This window comes from Gadus macrocephalus, chromosome 21 (genome assembly GCF_031168955.1).
Source record: "Gadus macrocephalus chromosome 21, ASM3116895v1".
In the NCBI taxonomy this organism is placed as follows: Eukaryota; Metazoa; Chordata; class Actinopteri; order Gadiformes; family Gadidae; genus Gadus; species Gadus macrocephalus.
Window position 1 is genome coordinate 2,218,117 of NC_082402.1, and position 20,000 is coordinate 2,238,116.

Genomic DNA, 20,000 nt, shown 5'->3' on the forward strand with positions numbered 1-20,000 from the left:
GATGTTGCCTTTGTCTCCAAGAACGTGGAAATCAAAGGGCTTCCCTCCAATCAGTGAACTCGCCTCATTTGAAGATGTTTTGATCTCCGGAGTCTGTGTGGGAGGACAGGATGGAGCAGTCGGCAGGGTGTTGGACTTCCAGCTGGAAGGTTCTTGGTTCCGTCCCAATTTCCCACAGTTTACTTGCAAGGAGTACCTGCTCCTGGATGACACTGATCTCAATTCACTGTTTAACCCGTAGCTGCTACCGAATGTCATCTGAATTCACTGCAAGTCGGTTTGAATCAAAGTGTCTAATCAACAACACCAAACAGTCGACATTCGAGTACGTTTGCGTCCAACAGCCGTAACGGACATTGAGCGTTTCTACTGCTTCACGTCTTCGACCAAATCGATGGTCTGGGAGTACGGCCTCGCGTCTAAACCGAGGTGTCGTGAAATCAAAACGTCCACTGCACCAATCAAGAAGACGCTCCAAGGTTTGACTAAACGATCCGCTGAGAAAAGTTATTCCTGGGCTGAGAGTCACATGACCGCGCCCCACGCCGAGACCTTCCTCCCCCATCTGCTCCGAAACAATTACATTGAAATCCCGGCGTTCCAAATGAAACCTAATCCCCAGTTTGTCCTACACGGAGCTTAGGGGGCACCAGAATGACACTATGGAATCCAATTTGTGAGCCCGTGCAGAAGGCTGCTTTAATTATATTAGCACACATGACGTCTGGCTGAACAAAGCAAACAATCCCAGCCACCCTGCCTCGGAATTGAACTGCCAACTGGAAGACGACGTGTACATATTTAGCTAGGCGCCCGCTATGCTAACTTAGCAGGTGCTGGGTGGGTGAGCTTAAGTCAGGGTCGGACTCAGGCTGAAGAGGTGCGTTGTGTTGAACTGTACATCGTTATGGATAATCTGCATCAGTTGTCCCCCCAAGGGGCAGAGGGGGGGGGGGGGGGGGGGGGGGGGGGCGCCTCCAGCAGCCACCAGCTACTCCTGACGTCGCCCTCCTAATGGTCGTTCCCTCCAGACCTGCAGAGCGGCTGAATTATGAATCTGATTAATAATGAATGTAGAAGCCAGCGAGAGTTGGAGCCCGTTGTGGCCGATACTACTCTGCCGTTCGGTAAGGCGTGGCGTCTGTGGCGGTGATGTCTCTCGCTACACGCCACCTAGGACACCTCTGCAACAGGTGTGAGGCCTCAGTGTGCTCAGTTTGTGTTCAGTGTGTTTAGTGGGTTGTGTTCAGTGTGTTCAGTGTGTTGTGTTCAGTTTGTGTTCAGTTTGTGTTCAGTGGGTTCAGTATGTTGTGTTCAGTTTGTGTTCAGTGTGTTCAGTGTGTAGTGTGTTCAGTGTGTAGTGTGTTCAGTGTGTAGTGTGTTCAGTGTGTAGTGTGTTCAGTGTGTAGTGTGTTCAGTGTGTAGTGTTCAGTGTGTAGTGTGTTCAGAGTGTAGTGTGTTCAGTGTGTAGTGTGTTCAGTGTGTAGTGTGTTCAGTGTGTAGTGTGTTCAGTGTGTAGTGTGTTCAGTGTGTAGTGTGTTCAGAGTGTAGTGTGTTCAGTGTGTAGTGTTCAGTGTGTAGTGTTCAGTGTGTAGTGTTCAGTGTGTAGTGTGTTCAGTGTGTAGTGTGTTCAGTGTGTAGTGTGTTCAGAGTGTAGTGTGTTCAGTGTGTAGTGTGTTCAGTGTGTAGTGTGTTCAGTGTGTTCAGTGTGTAGTGTTCAGTGTGTAGTGTGTTCAGTGTGTAGTGTGTTCAGTGTGTAGTGTGTTCAGTGTGTAGTGTGTTCAGTGTGTAGTGTGTTCAGTGTGTAGTGTGTTCAGTGTGTAGTGTGTTCAGAGTGTTGTGTTCAGCGACTGAGTCCCGTCGGTCGGGGCCAGCTGAGGCTGCTCCAGCCTCCCCACGCCCACGCCCGGTCAGAGGAGCTCACCATGTCCACCTCGGAGATGCTGTCCAGGCTCTCCACCTGGACGTCCACGCCCACGGGCACGGCGGGGCCTGAGGAGACAACGGCACTCGGATTAGCATTCAGGCAGAGCGCACCGGGCAGGAAATGTCACGTCTTCATCTCCAGCCGGCTGCGATGGCAGATAACAGACCAGGCCGTCGCCGGACCCGAAGTTATTCAGACCCTCGGAACAATGAAGAAAGTTAGGATGGGTTCTTGGTTGTTCATCTAATAATCATCATCATCCATCACTTTCTGGAGTCCTTTGGATCTTTGACATTTTGGGGGAAGCAGCGCTGGTGTGAGTCTACTGCAGAACAGAGTTAAACAAACCCAAGCTCACGCCTTCTCCCCCTGACTGAGCAGCAAGCCGTCTGCCCGGTAATGAACAGAGTTCTGTTTACTAGGAGGGGTGGCGCTTCGGAGGCTGTCACTATTCATACTTTATGTCCTTGCTCTTATCTGCCTGCATTGATGCCGTCATGCACGGCGCTTCCTTTGGTGTTAAACTTACACATTGTGTAAACAAACCATCCAAACCCCAGCCTGCTGTGGAGATCCAACCCCAGAAGAACCGTCAATACGGAACCAATGTGTCAATCTAATCATCCATCAATTTGAAACCGATACGCCAATCAACGGTCTGAGGTCAGCCTGATGTCTGATATCCGTTCCTGGGTCCCGGTGTCCTCGGCGATACCACCAACAGATCCCCCTCCTTCCTCCTCTTGGTCTTCATCCTGCTGGTCTGTCGGGTCAGCACCCCCCCCCCCCCCCCCCTTGCCAGGGTTTGTTTAATCTCCCCGACGACCGCGGGCCAAGCTCACGTAACCGGTGGCAACCAGAAAGGGAAGGGTATTAGCTCATGACCAGCGCTGGCGTAAGCACCAGCTGTGTGCCCTCACATCCTCGCACAACCACAGGCCTGCCCCCTCCACCCTCCACCAACCCTCCACCCTCCTCCACCCTCCCTCCACCCCTCCTCCACCCTCCCTCCACCCCTCCTCCACCCTCCCTCCACCCCTCCTCCACCCTCCTCCAACCCTCCACCCTCCTCCACCCTCCCTCCACCCCTCCTCCACCCTCCTCCAACCCTCCACCCTCCTCCACCCTCCCTCCACCCCTCCTCCACCACCCCCCACCCTCCACCCTCCTCCAACCCTCCACCCTCCACCCTCCTCCACCCCCCCTCCACCCTCCTCCACCCTCCTCCACCACCCCCCACCCTCCTCCACCCCTCCTCCACCCTCCTCCTACACCGTCCACCCTCCTCCACCCTCCTCCACCACCCTCGACCCTCCACCCTCCTCCACCCTCCTCCACCCTCCTCCACCCTCCTCCTACACCGTCCACCCTCCTCCACCCTCCTCCACCACCCTCGACCCTCCACCCTCCTCCACCCTCCTCCTACACGTCCACCCTCCTCCACCCTCCTCCACCACCCTCGACCCTCCACCCTCCTCCACCCTCCCTCCACCCCTCCTCCACCCTCCTCCTACACCGTCCACCCTCCTCCACCCTCCACCCTCCTCCACCACCCCCCACCCTCCCCCCTCCACCCTCCTCCACCACCCTCGACCCTCCAACCCTCCTCCACCCTCCACCACTCCTCCCCCCCTCCTCCACCCTTCAACCTCCTCCACCCTCCACCCCCCCTCCTCCACCCTCCAACCTCCTCCACCCTCCACCCTTCACCCTCCTCTACCCTCCACCCCTCCAAATCGTTATCCTTGAATAAATGCACATTTTGTACATTTTTTTGAGAATGTTTATCTGTTGCTAAGCATTGTTGGCCACATGTTGGTGATTTCCACGGAGACGGCAGAAAGCAGACAGCGATCTGTTTTTGTAGTCATCGCCCGACCAGGGGTAATAAGTTCGGTTCCATGTCGTTCCCCATGGAACCGAACTGAATACACCATCAGTGTGTGTTCAGAGTGTGTTCAGTGTGTGTTCAGTGTGTGTTCAGTGTGTGTTCAGTGTGTGTTCAGTGTGTGTGCAGTGTGTGTGCAGTGTGTTGTGCGCAGTGTGTGTTCAGTGTGTGTTCAGAGTGTGTTCAGTGTGTGTTCAGTGTGTGCTCAGTGTGTGTTCAGAGTGTGTTCAGTGTGTGTTCAGTGTGTGTTCAGTGTGTGTTCAGTGTGTGTTCAGTGTGTGTTCAGTGTATTCCGCCACTGGGCCGGATGTTGCTCCCTCTCTGTCTCTGATCTGAGGTGAAAAGGCGAGCCTGTTTCCATGGTTTCATCCTTCAACCCCAGGACCCTGGGGACCGCGTTGAGATGCTGCCACGCCCCCTGGATGCTCCCGCCCACACACAGATTATCGGATGGCAGCAGGGTGCTCTGGCACAAAGCCACCGCCGGCCAGGCAGGAAGTGGAGATCCTCCACACGCTGGGAACGAGGAGGAACTGAAGCTCATGGGCCAGTGGATCAGAGACCATCGCAGAACTGTCTCGTTACTTAGTCATTTAGCTTTATCCAAAGAAATAAAAAAGAAGTAGCAGGTAGGAGGTTAGACAGTACAGAGACAGGTCATTAAGGAGCAGGTAGGGGTTGGACAGTACAGAGACAGGTCATTAAGGAGCAGACAGGGGTTAGACAGTACAGAGACAGGTCATTAAGGAGCAGGTAGGGGTTAGACAGTACAGAGACAGGTCATTAAGGAGCAGGTAGGGGTTAGACAGTACAGAGACAGGTCATTAAGGAGCAGGTAGGGGTTAGATAGTAGAGACCGGTCATTAAGGAGCAGGTAGGGGTTAGACAGTACAGAGACAGGTCATTAAGGAGCAGGTAGGGGTTAGACAGTACAGAGACAGGTCATTAAGGAGCAGGTAGGGGTCAGGGGGCATCTTGCTCACTGATGCCTAAAGATAGACTGAGGTCATCCGGAATCGAACCCACAACCTCTGAGCCCGGGCCGACCACTCTAACCGCTACTCTGTCCAGCCCGTCAAGACGTTGCATTCTGGGATGCGGTGGATTCCGGACGGTAAGGACGCTGACAGCGGAGACTCAAATGTAAACACATTTTAAATCTTCCAGCGCTGGTTTCCTGGGCCGGCCGCGGGGTCAGGCGGCGGTCGACCCGGACGTTAACGCGTGGACGGACCGGCCGCCACGCAGCGGTTCAGCGCCCCCCCCCCCCCCCCCCCCCGTCCCCCCGTCCACTACGACCACGACATCAAGGCCCAAGCCCATTTCTATCCCTTACCCCTCCCCCTTGTTTTGAAGGGGTAAGGGTAAGGGGTAAGGGGAAGGGGTAAGGGGGTGCCCTTAGGCCCAATCCCATTTCTACCCCTTACCCCTTCAAAACAAGGGGGAGGGGTAAGGGGTAGAAATGGGATTGGGCCCAAGTGTCTTTTATGCACAAACAACCACCCCAGGAGTCCAGTGGCGGCCCCCCGAGGGTCCAGGGGCCCGGGCCAGGGCAGGGGCCCCCCCAGCAGAGGCTCAGAGGGGTCCAGACCTCAAATGTAATCTACACTGTAGTCTAAACTTAGTCCTTCTGATTAGCTACAGCCCCAATGCGAGCCCTCGGAAATGACGTCAGATCACAGAGCTGAACCGTGCGATGAAAGCGCTGAAGTGGAACCGCGCTGGCACCCGCAGTGTGCCACGCTCGAGGCGTCGTGGCGTCTGCACTGGATTAAAAATACCCGCCACACATCACTCCTCCAGAGGTGGTGTCAGACGCACCTGAACGCCGGCAGACAGCACCGGTGTGATCCTTAAACCATCAAATAAACCCCAGACTACAGTGAGTCACTTGACACCGCAGAGTCTGGGAGTCCTTGGTTCCGCGGGCGGGTTTGTGTTTGGTGCCGCGCGTGCGAGCGCCGTGCCCCCTCTCCGGCGCAGCGCGGATTATGCACGGACACGACCCCGGGGTGGGGCCACATGTTACGGAGGACTGGGGACACTGCCAACCCCGCTTACACTCTCCCCCCCCCCCCCCCCCCCCCCGATGGCCTCACATGAGCAGCCCTCAGCCACACGGCCTCACGCACCCCACACGGGGGACGGCCCCCGCCAGGACAGAGGTCGTGGGTTCCATCCCCGGGGAGCACAGCCTTAACACCAGGCTGTGCTCGCTTAGAGCGAGATGCCCTCTGACCCCTACCTGCTCCTTAATGACCTGTCTCTGTACTGTCTCACCCCTACCTGCTCCTTAATGACCTGTCTTACTGTCTAACCCCTACCTGCTCCTTAATGACCTGTCTTACTGTCTAACCCCTACCTGCTCCTTAATGACATCTCTGTACTGTCTAACCCCTACCTGCTGCTTAATGACCTGTCTCTGTACTGTCTAACCCCTACCTGCTCCTTAATGACCTGTCTCTGTACTGTCTAACCCCTACCTGCTCCTTAACGACCTGTCTCTGTACTGTCTTACCACTACCTGCTCCTTAATGACCTGTCTCTGTACTGTCTAACCCCTACCTGCTCCTTAATGACCTGTCTCTGTACTGTCTAACCCCTACCTGCTCCTTAATGACCTGTCTCTGTACTGTCTAACCCCTACCTGCTCCTTAATGACCTGTCTCTGTACTGTCTAACCCCTACCTGCTCCTTAATGACCTCTCTCTGTACTGTCTAACCCCTACCTGCTCCTTAATGACCTGTCTCTGTACTGTCTAACCCCTACCTGCTCCTTAATGACCTGTCTCTGTACTGTCTAACCCCTACCTACTCCTCAATGACCTGTCTCTGTACTGTCTAACCCCTACCTGCTCCTTAACGACCTGTCTCTGTACTGACTAACCCCTACCTGCTCCTTAACGACCTGTCTCTCTACTGTCTAACCCCTACCTGCTCCTTCGTGCCATGCGGCTGAATTCACTGTAACTCACTCTGGGTAAAGAGGATCTGCTGAGGACTTAAAGCGAATACAGCTGTTTATTTGGTGCGTTCGGGGGGTTTAATGATGCTCCACCATCTGGATTAATTTATTAATAAAGTGTCACACGCCTACGCTTGGCTCCGCCCACCTGTCAATCCGCGGCGCCGGCGAGCCAAGCAGGAAGTGTTTCTATAAGAGGCTTTGGTCGGCCACAATGGGGCCATGTCTGAAACCACTCCCTCCCTCCTAATCCCCGTATGGACACCACTGTAACACCACTATATCACCGCCGTATCACCACTATATAACCACTGTATCACCACTATATCACCGCCGTATCACCACTATATCACTACTGTATCACCACTATATGTATCACCACTGTATCACCACTATATCACCACCGTATCACCACTGTATCACCACCGTAACACAACCGTATCACCACCGTAACACAACCGTATCACCACCGTAACACAACCGTATCACCACCGTAACACAACCGTATCACCACCGTAACACAACCGTAACACCACTATATCACCACTACATCACTACTGTATCACCACCGTATCACCACTGTATCACCACCGTAACACAACCGTATCACCACCGTAACACAACCGTATCACCACCGTAACACAACCGTATCACCACCGTAACACAACCGTATCACAACCGTATCACCACCGTAACACCACTACATCACTACTGTATCACCACCGTATCACCACTGTATCACCAGATGAGAACCCCAATGCATCATAGGATGGAAGTAAGGATAAGTGCAATCGGCCGGACTCTCCTCTGACGGTGCATTAAGGGTATTATGGGCTATGTCGGGAACAATATGAGGCCCTAACACACGGCGGACTGAACAGTGCACCTTAAAGGTTGTATCAGCGATGTTGGGTGACGTCCCTTCTGTTGGTATTTGAAGCGAGATCCCAAACAAACAGAGCCAGCCCGCCCCTCCCTCCCGTGGTTCGTGCCTCCAGGAAAACTATCATGAACGCAGCGCAAAACCCTTCAACACTTTATTTATTTTGGTTTTGAGTGGTTGGTGTTACCATTTGTTTTTGTGTACGATCTCGGAGCATAGGCTGCCTACAGAGACGCGTTTTTTGACAGCCTGCTTATGGGGCGGGCAGCTAGCGGATCGTGAGGAAAGATGAATTTGATCATTTAAGCATCGCTGATTGAACCTCTAAGGGGCCAGGGGGAGGGGGGGCCAGGGGGGAGGGGGGGGAGGGGTCCATCAGCATCGGCTAGCTGTTTAGCATGAAGCGAGCTGTTGAGCATGAAGCTAGCTGGTTAGCATGAAGCAAGCTGTTTAACATGAAGCGAGCTGTTTAAATAAAGACGTTTGGGATGAGGCTGGAATGAAGCTACCAGTTTGGCATGAAGCTAACTGTATAGCATGAAGCTAGCATTTAGCAAAATGTCTAGCATGAAGCTAGTCGTTTAGCATGAAGCTAGTCGTTTAGCGTAAAGTTAGCTGTCTAGCATTAAACTGGCTGTCTATCAACACTAGCATGGAACTCGCTGTATAGCGTGAGGCTAGCTGATTAGCATGAGGCTAGCTGATTAGGATGAGGCTAGCTGCGGTTCGTCCTGCCCTCCACTGTGGTGCTGCGGAGTGCGTTGGTGGAAGGAGAGCAGCGCTGTGTGTTGATAAACAGCAGACAGAGGAGGGGCTCCAGAGGGGGTCCGCATCCTCGTCTGCAGCGCCGGCAGGGGGGGGGACGCCCAGCGGGGTCCGCCCCCGCCCGCCAGGACTCGGCGGTTCAACCAAGAAGAAGCTTAAGTTTTAATTGGATTTCTAAATCCCACAGCGTCAATTGAGGTGTAGAGCAGAAATACAGCATTGTTGAAATACACAGCAGGGTTAAAATACACAGACGCACACAGCTAGCTCCATGCTAGGGCCACACAGGCATCATGCTAGACAGCTAGCCTCATGCTAGACAGCAAGTTCCATGCTAGACAGCTAGATTTATGCCAAACAGCTTCATTGTGAACGGCTAGCTTCATGCTAAACAGCTAGCAACATGATAGACAGCTACCTACATGCTAAACGGATAGCATCACACGGCAGATAGCTTCACACTAGATTCACACACCAGATAGCCCGCTTAAAACAGCTAGCTCCACGCTTGACAGCTAGCTTAATGCTAGAAGTGATAATGCTCTGCACAAAACTATCCAAAAGACAGAAACTAAACATTTTCTTTCTCAACGCTTCTTAGGAGCCAGAATGTCAGCTTCTGACTCGCTTTGCATCCGTAATTAAGTTAGAGACTCTGAAACCTGCAGAACACGGGGCAGCAGAATATGACCTTTTTGGATGATTATATAACAGTATTATGGCCTACTTTATGAGCGAACTGACCTATCTGTTCTGACCTATGGTGTTCCCAGTCAGTCAGCCTGAACCCCTTAGCAGTTCTGCACTCTGCTGCCTCCTGCATAATCAGCCTCTTAAAGCTTTCAAGGCTCATCATGCTGCAAACAACATCTTCTCAGTACGTTTCAGCCTGAGAGTCCGTGCCATGTTTCTGGTGACGAGAATAATGGACGATATGGACGCTATCATTGAAAGGGTCTTACAGTACTTAAAGCCTCCGCTGGTATGAGGGGTGTTGGAATTGAACCCCAAGCCCTGGTCTTGGCAACGCCGACGTTAACAGATCTACCAGTTGAGTGACAGGAGGCGATGAAGGACAGACTATGAGGAGCGCTGATGATATCCGTCTCTTGTAGCTTGTCTGTTTCATATAAAACGTCCTCAGATTAGACGCGTTCCACAGCGCCGAACGAGACCTTTACTGTCTGATCAGACCGCTGCTGCTGCTAAGAGGTTCATCAGTAGTGACAGAATGTACTCAGACGTGTGCCATCAAAGCTAGGGTCGGTAATTTGGAGAAACCAGCCGGAGTAAGAGCGATTTTTTAAGTATCCAACTGAAAAAATCCCTCAGGCCTCCCTCATAAGCCACTCCCCCAAACGCCTCCCTCATAAGCCACTCCCCCAAACGCCTCCCTCATAAGCCACTCCCCCAAACGCCTCCCTCATACGACGGTCCCTGAATGCCCCGACCGTCCCGCTAGCTCCAGCACCAGGTCTGACTCTCCTCGGGGAGGAGTCGAGTCCTGACCAATGAGAGCACAGCCACAGAGTGGGCGGGTCACCGGGTAGGAAGGCAGAGAGACACGTCCAATCTCATTCGGGCCGACTGAACTGATTGGACGGCTCATTTACAGGTCTTTGACGACACCGATAACAGACTTTTTTTTTGTCAGAGCTGTTCAGTTATTGATTGTTGTCGGGATGTTAAGAGAACTGCAACAAATATAAAACGAAAAGCTCTAAAATAGTTAAACTACCCCACCTTTAAGGAGCCGATTACAACTACCTAAACACCCCCAGCGTGGTGAAGGAGGGGGAGGAGTCAATGGGGGAAGGGGAAGGGTCTGGGGTGTGGTTGAGTGGGGGAGGAGTCTATTGGTGTAGGGGAGGAGTCTATGGGAGTAGGGGAGGAGTCTGACGTCTCACCTGCGAAGGCGGGTCTCATGGTGAAGTCGTGGTCCTCCACGCGCAGCAGCTGGTCCGTCTTCACCTTGCGGGTCTTGGTTCCGTCCGCGGGCTTCTTGGTCAGGGGCCTGCGCACGCAGAAACAGGCGCAGAAAAACAGTGGGGAATGTTTGTGAGGATAAGCGCACGGGGGCTACTCTGGTTCATAGAGGAGGTCTAATACGGTCACTATGTTCACTTAACATGTAGAGTCATGCTGTTTGAAGTGATGTGTTCGGTAACGAGAGAGAGAGAGAGAGAGAGAGAGAGAGAGAGAGAGAGAGAGAGAGAGAGAGAGAGAGAGAGAGAGAGAGAGAGAGAGAGAGAGAGAGAGAGAGAGAGAGAGAGAGAGAGAGAGAGAGCGCTACGTGGACGCTGTTTTGTTCATTAAGATTCATCCAAGCAGCTGCTGTATTTGATAAATAGTAAAGATGTGTCATTGGCTAAAGGCGTTCGAAAGAAGATTAAAACTGATATGCTAATGTGACCCATTTGGGATATCCTTCGCTTTGATCATCAACCATCTAAACTCTTCTAATTCATTTCGAATTGACATGAAACTAAATCTCAAACCAATAAAAATATACACAACATTTATTGATGTATACAATACAAAGCCGTTCAATGCGCTCTGAACAAGACGTTCTGAAGTCACTTTACGTCGCAGCAGTCGGAGGACTGCGACGGATCCACACTTTTACGCACGAACTGATTCCTCCTCATCAGGACCCAATTTACAGAACCACGACTTCGGCGATACGAACGAATCAACCGGTCCGTTTGGCAAACGTACCATTGGATTGAGTCATATCTCAGAAGCCGTTTGGGTCATATCGCAGAAGCCGTTTGGGTCATATCGCAGAAGCCGTTTGGGTCATATATCAGAAGTTCACATCAATAGAACAAACGAAGGAAGCGGTCAGTTATGCAGTCAGATGGAGGGACAACATGAGACACTTACTGTCCCAGTTTGTGGGTGTCCACGGGGGTTGACCAGCGCTTCTTGCGGCTGTGGTTCTTCTTCCTGCCCTCCGACACCAGCGCCAGGCAGCAGAGCAGCAGCAGGAGGCGCAGGGAGATCGGCATCATGGGTCACTCCGGGGAACAGCGCTACAACAAACTCCTTCCGTCCTGTTCCGGCCAGCGTGGGGCATCGAACCATCTTCGAGGAGAAGATGGAGAAGCTGTGAGGATCACGCGTCTCTCCGCGCGCTGGTGTCGCGGCGGTGAGAAGGAGCGGGAGAGGAGGATTGTATCCGCAGCTGTGATTGGTCTTCAGGCTCCGACGGGCTCGCTCTGCTTGGGAGGCGAACACGGATGATGCGCTCAGCATCAGGACCACAGCGGGACTCTCCGCTGACGTAACCCCGCGGGATGTCACAGCTGTCCTCCTCCTCGCGCCACAGTCCGGCGGCAGCCTGCTTCTCTTCTTATGTAAACTCTGCTGCTCCGGGACCCAATAGGACGGACCTGGGAGTAATCTCTGCTCCAGTTAACCCCCCCGGAGTGGACCAGAGCTCCCATTAGGAACCAGTACCCACCAGTTAGACCTCATCCGAGTGGAGGACGTCATCTCGTCCAATGGGGACAACCGTTTACCGACGGGGCTTTTAAACTTAGTCAGCTAAACTCATTAAAATACCGTTTAAGAAGTTGAGCTTTTAACGAAGCCATCAAACACAGTTGAAACTCCTAAGAAATCAATTAAAACTCCCAGCGGTTCACCAGGATATTCGGACTGAAATCACGTCATTTTGTTTCTCATTTTATAAATTATTATTAACACCTTCGGTTTCTAAACATAATGTATAAAATATTCGTAATAACTGACTCAGAGGAATTGTACGAACATACAGAACAGGTCATTAGTTAAACGGGTTCTACGGCTCCCGTCAAGGTGTTTGGCCACGCCCCCTGCTGAGTCAGATGACCTCCCAACCTGAGGGGCGCAGGTTCGATCCCCCGTCCTACCATAGGCTCCTCCCACCTGATAAAGAGTGTTAGAAATGAAGCGGAGGAGACTTCCCTTAAAATCCACTTTTTATTCATCACTCACTTTACATGTTATAAGACCTTTAATATGAGAGAGCGAGAGCGAGAGCGAGAGAAAGAGACAGAGAGAGAGAGAGAGAGCGAGAGCGAGAGCGAGAGAAAGAGACAGAGAGAGAGAGAGAGAGCGAGAGCGAGAGCGAGAGAGAGAGCGAGAGCGAGAGCGAGAGAGAGAGAGAGAGAGAGAGAGAGAGAGAGAGAGAGAGTTGTCGTTGTCCCCCCAGGACCCCCCCTCTCTCAGGAATGAGGGGAGCCCCCCCCCGTAGGCTCCCAGTAGCGCTCCACTCTCCATCCCCCCACCCTCCGTATCACTACACCAGGTTCAGTCAAGGGGGGTCACATGACCTGGGGGGGGGGGGTCACATGACCTGGGTGGGCGGTACGGGGGGGGGGGGTCACACGACCTGGGTGGGGGGGGAGGTTGGGGTCACATGACCTGGAGGGGGGAGTCACATGACCTGGAGAGCTGGGAGGTTGGGGTCACATGACCTGGGGGGGGGGGGGGCACATGACCCTGGAGGGGTGGGGGTGGGTCCCATGACCTGGGAGGGGGGAGGTTGGGGTCACATGACCTGGGTGGGGAGTCACATGACCTGGGAGGGGGGCAGGTTGGGGTCACATGACCTGGGTGGGGAGTCACATGACCTGGGAGAGGGGGGAGGTTGGGGGTCCCATGACCTGGGGGGAGGGGGGGGGGGGCACATGACCCGGGTGGGGGGGGGGGGGGTCACAGCTGGTAGTCCAGCTTGTACTCCTGCTGGTAGAGGCGGCGGAAGATGAGGGCGGCGAGCGCCAGCGTGAGGACCAGAATGAGGACCGCCGTGCCCGCCTGGCCCCGCCCCTCAGGCCCCGCCCCCGCCAGGGTCCGGCGGCCGCCTCCGGGTGGGGGAGGGGTGGGGGCTCCCTCCGCTGGCGGGCCTGGTGGGCGCGGCGCTGACGGGGGCTGAGGGGCCGGCCCGCAGGGGGGGGGGGGGAGAGGGGGAGGAGCCCTCCACCTGGGGGGGAGACGGGGGGGGGGGGGAGAGGAGGGGGGGGGGGGGAGACGGGGGGGGGGGGGAGAGAGAGGGGGGAGAGGTGAGTGACATCAGCAGCTGACCTCCCTTACACGGACACAAGCTTTCAGACTCTCTAAACACCCCCCCAGCTGACCCCCCCCCCCCCGGCTGACCCCCGACCCCCCCCGGCTGACCCCCCCCCCCCCCGGCTGACCCCCGACCCCCCCGGCTGACCCCCCCCCCCCCCCTTGGGGAGTTGAGGCCGGTTCATGTCGGACACCGGTAGGGCCACTGGACCGCTCCACTCTGGGAGGGGGGCTGATGCTACACAGTGAGCATGGAGACACACACACACACACACACACACACACCACACACACACACACACACACACACGATAAAGAGACACTCACACACACAGTCAGAGAAGCACTTACACCCACACACTGAATCACAGACACACACTAAAACACTCCAACCCCGGAGTCTTCCCAGAATACTTTCACTCACGGCATCCACACCAGATGGTGACACACACACACACACACACACAGATATACCCACACACACACACACACACACACACACACAAAACACTAATCCCAGCCTCTCTTCTAGAAGCTCTTATGGTTCAGAGACCACTCCCTCTCTCTCTCTCTCTCTCTCCCCCCCCCTCCCTCTCCCTCCCTCCCTCCCGGGGGCCTACCTGGTCCTCGTGGTCCTCCAGGGGGTCCTCAGAGCTTGTCCCGCTCCCCGGGGGAGGAGCTCTCTGCTGGGCCGGGGGCGGGGGGGGTCGCTGCTGGCCCCCCCCGCTCTCACTGGCCTGCCTGGAGTCAGCCTGCACACACACACACACACACACACACACACACACACACACACACACACACACACACACACACACACACACACACACACAACACACACACACACACACACACACACAACACACACACACACACCTTTCATCTCAATGGCTCTTTGGGACGAGTGTGCGTGTGGGTTGATTGCATAAGATAATTATCATAATTAATTAATCCCAGGCTGGAAATGTTGAAGTCACAGCCTAAAGTAGAGGACCAGAATAATAATAAAAGTCCAATCAAAAATGATAAAGTCACAGTAGGTGTGCGTCCGTTCGTGTGTGCATGTGTGTCTCTGCGTATTGGTGCGTCTCTGTGTGTGTGTGTGTGTGTGTGTGTGCCTCTGTGTGATGTGTGTGTGTGTGCGCCTCTGTGTGATGTGTGTGTGTGATGTGTGTGTGTGTGTGTGTGTGTGTGTGTGTGTGTGTGTGTGTGTGTGTGTGTGTGTGCTCTGTGTGATGTGTGTGTGTGTGCGCCTCTGTGTGATGTGTGTGTGTGTGTGCCTCTGTGCGTGCGTGCGTGCGTGCGTGCGGTGACCTTGAAGCTGATCTGCTGGGCCAGCTCCTGGGCCTCGCTGTCCTCTGGGCGGGGGTCTCTGTCGGGGAGGGGGGCAGCAGCGCCGTGCGCATGGAGCACTCACACGCCTCGCAGCGGAAGTCCTGAGACCTGATAGGACAGGAAGGGCAGCGGTCAGGGGCGGAGCCAAACCCGCTCAGGGGGAGGGGCCAAACCCTCTCAGGGGGACAAACCCTCTCAGGGGCGGAGCCATCCCTTTCAGGGGAGGGGCCAAACCCTCTTGGGGAGGAACCAAACCCCTTCAGGGGGAGGAGCCAAACCCTCTCAGGGGAGGATCCAAACCCTCTCAGGGGAGGAGCCTAACCCCCTCAGGGAGGAGGCCAACACCTCTCAGGGGAGGAGCCAAACCCTCTCAGGGGTTCCGGAGTGAGACGACCCAGAGTGAGACCGTCTGTAGGGAGACGACCCGGAGGTGGACGACGTATTAAAGCTGTTTGAAGCTCCACTCCCCCCCTGCTGGGACCCAGCGCTGAAGGGTTCAGGGGGGTCAGGGGCGTCTGGCTGTCTACAGGTCGGTCTGGGTTAGGGCTACAGTGGGAGCAGAACCTTTGGGCTGTGAGCCAAACGTCCCCCCACCACCACATAATCCTGACCCACAACTAAAGTTTGGAATAACGACATTCTGCAGCTCTGGTGAAATTGAACCGAGAACCCTTACCCTAGCTTTAATCTGTGTGTGTGTGTGTGTGTGTGTGTGTGTGTGTGTGTGTGTGTGGTGTGTGTGTGTGTGTGTGGTGTGTGTGTGTGTGTGTGTGTGTGTGTGTGTGTGTCGTGTGCATCCCATCTGTCTCTGTCAGGTGGTTGGCCGGCCCGCTGGCCAGACGACGGCCGGACCCCCACGGCGTTCCGGACCCCCACGGCGTTCCCGTCCGTCTGTCCCTCCCAGCGGGAAAGACTCCGCCCCACAGAAGACCGGGAGAACATCCCAGAGTCTGGCTCTTCTGGAAGCCTTGGGTTCACCTCTGTGGTTCGGGGTCGGGACCCTGCTCCGGGTTTGGACCCCCCTCAGGGTCGAGACCCCACCAAGGGTCGGGACCCCCCTCAGGGTCGGACCCCACCAGGGTAGAGACCACCCTCAGGGTCATCCCTTCATCAGAACCATGTCCTCAGAACTCCGCTTTCACCAAGATCAAAATACAAGAAGACAAATCACACCGCCTGACCGTAGGACTGGTGGCTACAGGCTACAGGCTACCAGGCTACATGCTACAGGCTACATGCTACAGGCTAGATGCTACATGCTACAGGCTACGGGCTACATGCTACACTGATATAGGCTACACTGCTACAGGCTAGAAGGCTATGCGCCACAGACTACATGGCTACGGGCTACCGCTACATGCTACACTGCTATAGGCTACACTGCTACAGGCTAGAAGGCTTCACGCTACAGGCTACATGTCTACCTGGCTACAGGCTACACACCGCAGGCTACAGGCTACTGGGCCCTACAGGCTACAGGGCGCTACAGGCTACAGGGCGCTACAGGCTACAGGCCCTACAGGCTACAGGGCCCTACAGGCTACAGGCTACAGGCTACTGGGCCCTAAAGGCTACAGGCTACAGGCGACAGGCCTACAGGCTACTGGGCCCACAGGCTACTGGGCCCACAGGCTACTGGGCCCTCTGACGAGGACTTTGCAGTCAGGCCTCACCCGTCACACGCGGAGCGGACGCTTTGATCCAACGTGACTCACTGCACAACAAACGGACAAATCCACCGTTTAGCGACTGAAATGGAGTTTCTCCCACATTCCAGATCGAGAAATGTCTTGTTTTAGACTCGGTGGGACCTGTGATTCAGCGTTTGGAGACGTGTGTGCTGCTGCACTGGACTGAACCAGCTCCACTAATGTCTTCACACCAGGGAGGATGATCACCAGTATTAACTACAGCCCGTTGTCAGGCTGCCTGCAAGACAATGCTACAAACTGTAACCCAAGAGCTGCCGTTGGCCTGGTGAGGCTCACGACTCTCCTCTTGTTCCCGAAGCCGCCTCCTCATCGTTGTTTGACGCCTTCTTTGTGACGTCCCTGAAAATAACTAAACGGGTGAAGAAACTTCAAATTGGAGTTTATATTTGGACTTTTCTAAACCAATATCATCCTCTCGCGGGCTGGGAGGTGAACGCTGCAGAGCAGAGGATTTATCACCGTGACAAAACACAAAGGCTGAGTATCAAATATTATTCCACCTGGAGGACCCTGGATTATTCTCTCCGTAATGCATTTCCATAGGGACTCTGAGGAGGAGAACGCGGTGATGGATTTAGTGGTTGTGTCGCTGGCGGTCGTCTTGGAAAGGGCTATGGGTATCGACTCCAAGCAGAGCTTTGGTTCGCTGCTCGTGAACCCTGCCTTGCTCAGGGGCACCGCCGTGTGCCTGCCAACAAATAAACCTAGCTAGAGTGAAGCTAACCCAGCTGGATGAGGTTAACCTAGCTGGAGTGAAGCTAGCCTAGCTGGAGTGAAGCTAACAGCTGTAGTGAAGCTAGCTAGGCTGGAGTGAAGCTAACCTAGCTGGAGTGACGCTAACCTAGCTGGAGTGAAGCTTACCTAGCTGGATGAAGCTAACCTAGCTGGAGTAAAGCTAGCATAACTTGAGTGAAGCTCACCCAGCTGGAGTGAAGCTAACCCAGCTGGAGTGAAGCTAAGCTAGCTGGAGTGAAGTGAACCTAGCTGTAGTGAAGCTAACCAAGCTGGATGAAGCTAACCTAGCTAGAGTGAAGCTAACCTAGCTGGAGCAAAGCTAACCTAGCTGGAGTAAAGCTAACCAAGCTGGATGAAGCTAACCTAGCTAGAGTGAAGCTAACCTAGCTGAAGTAAAGCTAACCTAGCTGGAGTGTAGCTAAGCTAGCAGTAATGAAGCTAACCTAGCCTTCCTCCGCTGCCCAGAACCCGCCTCTATCTGAGAGTTAAGCCCCGCTGCATGGCCGACCAATCACCGGGACGCTCCTGTCACCGGGGGAAGAAGAAAAGAACGACAGCGGGAATGAGAAGCTGGGACAGCCTCGTCTCAGAGTCTGAGCCCAGACCGAAGAGAATCGTCTTCCATCAGAAGAAGGACAGGAAGGTATTTATAGCCCGCTCCGTGTCTCGGGCCGAGCGGCGCGTCTAGCCGCTAATTGAAACCACGCTAGGCTCCCGTGCTAACAGAGGCGTGCCGCAGCGCTAAGAACAGAAGCGGCGTCCAGGGACGGAGGAACCAATCAGGACGGTGGCGTGCTGGAACACGTTCCGCCCGAGGCGAGCGTTATTTCAGACAGGATTGATTTAAGTCGTCGTGAGAGGGAACGGTTCGGCGATCGTCTTCCTGCGCCGCGAAGGCGTCGACGTGGGGGAGGGGGCGTTTTCTCCGAGGTGTTGATTGTATCTCATCCTGTCGTGACTCAACGCACCAGGGGGTGTCGTGTGAACCCCGCACCCCGGTTCTCTCCAGTGTGCTCCGCGGGGAGCCAGGAGAACGGGACGCAGAACATGAAGTTCCCCAGGGTACCGAAACGTACCCGTATGTCCCTCACAGGGGGCACCCCGGGTAGTGTCCTAGTGTCTGTCCTCAGGTCACTCCCAGGGTACAGTGTCCTAGTGTCTGTCCCTCCCAGGGGTCACTCCCAGGGTACAGTGCCCTGGTGTACCAGCTGTGGTACCGGTACTGAGCCGGTACTGTACATCACACTGATGACTCCACACTCAGAGCGGAGGCAGGGACATCAGCATCTTAACTAGGAGTGAGTCAGTCTGAACTAGGCCCTGCTCTGTCACGGCCGTCTTAACTAGGAGTGAGTCAGTCTGAACTAGGCCCTGCACTGCCACGGCCGTCTTAACTAGGAGTGAGTCAGTCTGAACTAGGCCCTGCACCGACACGGCCGTCTTAACTAGGAGTGAGTCAGTCTGAACTAGGCCCTGCACCGTCACGGCCGTCTTAACTAGGAGTGAGTCAGTCTGAACTAGGCCCTGCTCTGTCACGGCCGTCTTAACTAGGAGTGAGTCAGTCTGAACTAGGCCCTGCACCGTCACGGCCGTCTTAACTAGGAGTGAGTCAGTCTGAACTAGGCCCTGCACCGTCACGGCCGTCTTAACTAGGAGTGAGTCAGTCTGAACTAGGCCCTGCACCGACACGGCCGTCTTAACTAGGAGTGAGTGAGTCTGAACTAGGCCCTGCACCGTCACGGCCGTCTTAACTAGGAGTGAGTCAGTCTGAACTAGGCCCTGCACCGTCACGGCCGTCTTAACTAGTAGTAAATCAGGGCCTAGTCAAGGCTGATTTACTCCTAGTTAAGATGGCCCCGACAGTATGACACACGACAGTCCTAATCACAACTCACGAAGTAAAAATATTTTTTTTCTAGACTTCCCATTTCTTTGAGGAGAGCATCATTCCCCCCCCGGGGGGGGAACCGGGCTCCGTCCCGGGGGGGTCAACACTGGAGAGGGGGGGTTGTGGGTTCCAGGTTGATCTTACTTTTTGGCCAGGCTGCGACGCTCCTCTGGGGTGTAGTCCAGGGACCCGATGGCGCCCTCCCCCTTGGTGGGCATGAAGCCGATGATGGCGATGAGGGCCGTCCGGACTGGGGCGGGAAACACAGACAGGCCCGGCGGTTAGCTCAAACCCCAGCTATAGCGCCCCCTAGGGGGATTTCTGCAGCTCATTCGAGACCTAAGACAACAAGATACCTACAGGTCTGGAAACATTTGACTACTCAGAGGTCGAGATATGTGCCTCTAATTAAATAATAATAATACCTAACTCCTAGAATAACAGTAGGATTCCACAGAGACAGGGTGACTACATGAAGAGAAGGAATTAATGAGAGGGGGGAAGGTGAGAATTAGAACAAACAATAAGAGACAGAAGGAGGGAAGGAACCATAGCCAAGAGCGAGGAGAGCCACGACCGAACGACGCAGATCTCGGCTCTCCAGAGGAGCAATAGCGCAGACCCAGAGAGGGCGGGGTTACATTCTGAGTTACATTCTGTCAGGGCCGCCGCCCGCTGACGTAAAGACGTGTCCTGCTTTCTACAGGACGTAAGCCCGGTCTAAGCCCCTTACTGCGTTCTCCCCGCCCAGCCACAGAACAAAGGAGCCCTTAAAGGTCCCATGACATGCCACCCGGTGGTTTTTGGAAATCTGTCCCTTATGACATCACAGGTGGGCGTGTCCACC

General features: G+C 54.7%; 2 protein-coding genes and 1 long non-coding RNA gene across 3 annotated transcripts in view; all 3 read right to left on the bottom strand.

Moving 5' to 3' along the window:
* Positions 1–12,098, bottom strand: part of LOC132449771 (gamma-aminobutyric acid receptor subunit rho-2-like) — a 19,850-nt gene extending 7,752 nt beyond the window's left edge. Inside the window, exons 1-3 of the mRNA XM_060041589.1 lie at positions 11,315–12,098; positions 10,336–10,442; positions 1,925–1,992 (exon numbers count right to left, since the gene is read on the bottom strand). Coding sequence (XP_059897572.1) covers positions 1,925–1,992; positions 10,336–10,442; positions 11,315–11,442 — 303 coding nt within the window. The 5' untranslated portion in view covers positions 11,443–12,098. The remainder of the gene's footprint in view (positions 1–1,924; positions 1,993–10,335; positions 10,443–11,314) is intronic.
* Positions 12,099–13,070: 972 nt separating this feature from the next.
* ube2j1 (ubiquitin-conjugating enzyme E2, J1) overlaps positions 13,071–20,000 on the bottom strand; it is a 13,035-nt gene continuing 6,105 nt past the window's right edge. Inside the window, 6 exon segments of the mRNA XM_060042387.1 lie at positions 13,071–13,279; positions 13,281–13,397; positions 14,104–14,235; positions 14,798–14,841; positions 14,844–14,926; positions 19,298–19,403. Coding sequence (XP_059898370.1) covers positions 13,130–13,279; positions 13,281–13,397; positions 14,104–14,235; positions 14,798–14,841; positions 14,844–14,926; positions 19,298–19,403 — 632 coding nt within the window. The 3' untranslated portion in view covers positions 13,071–13,129.
* LOC132449779 (uncharacterized) lies at positions 14,939–17,204 on the bottom strand. The gene is made up of 4 exons (XR_009523653.1): positions 16,448–17,204; positions 16,262–16,372; positions 15,162–16,158; positions 14,939–15,119 (listed from the first exon to the last, which is right to left on the bottom strand). It is a non-coding gene; the product is annotated as an uncharacterized LOC132449779 (long non-coding RNA).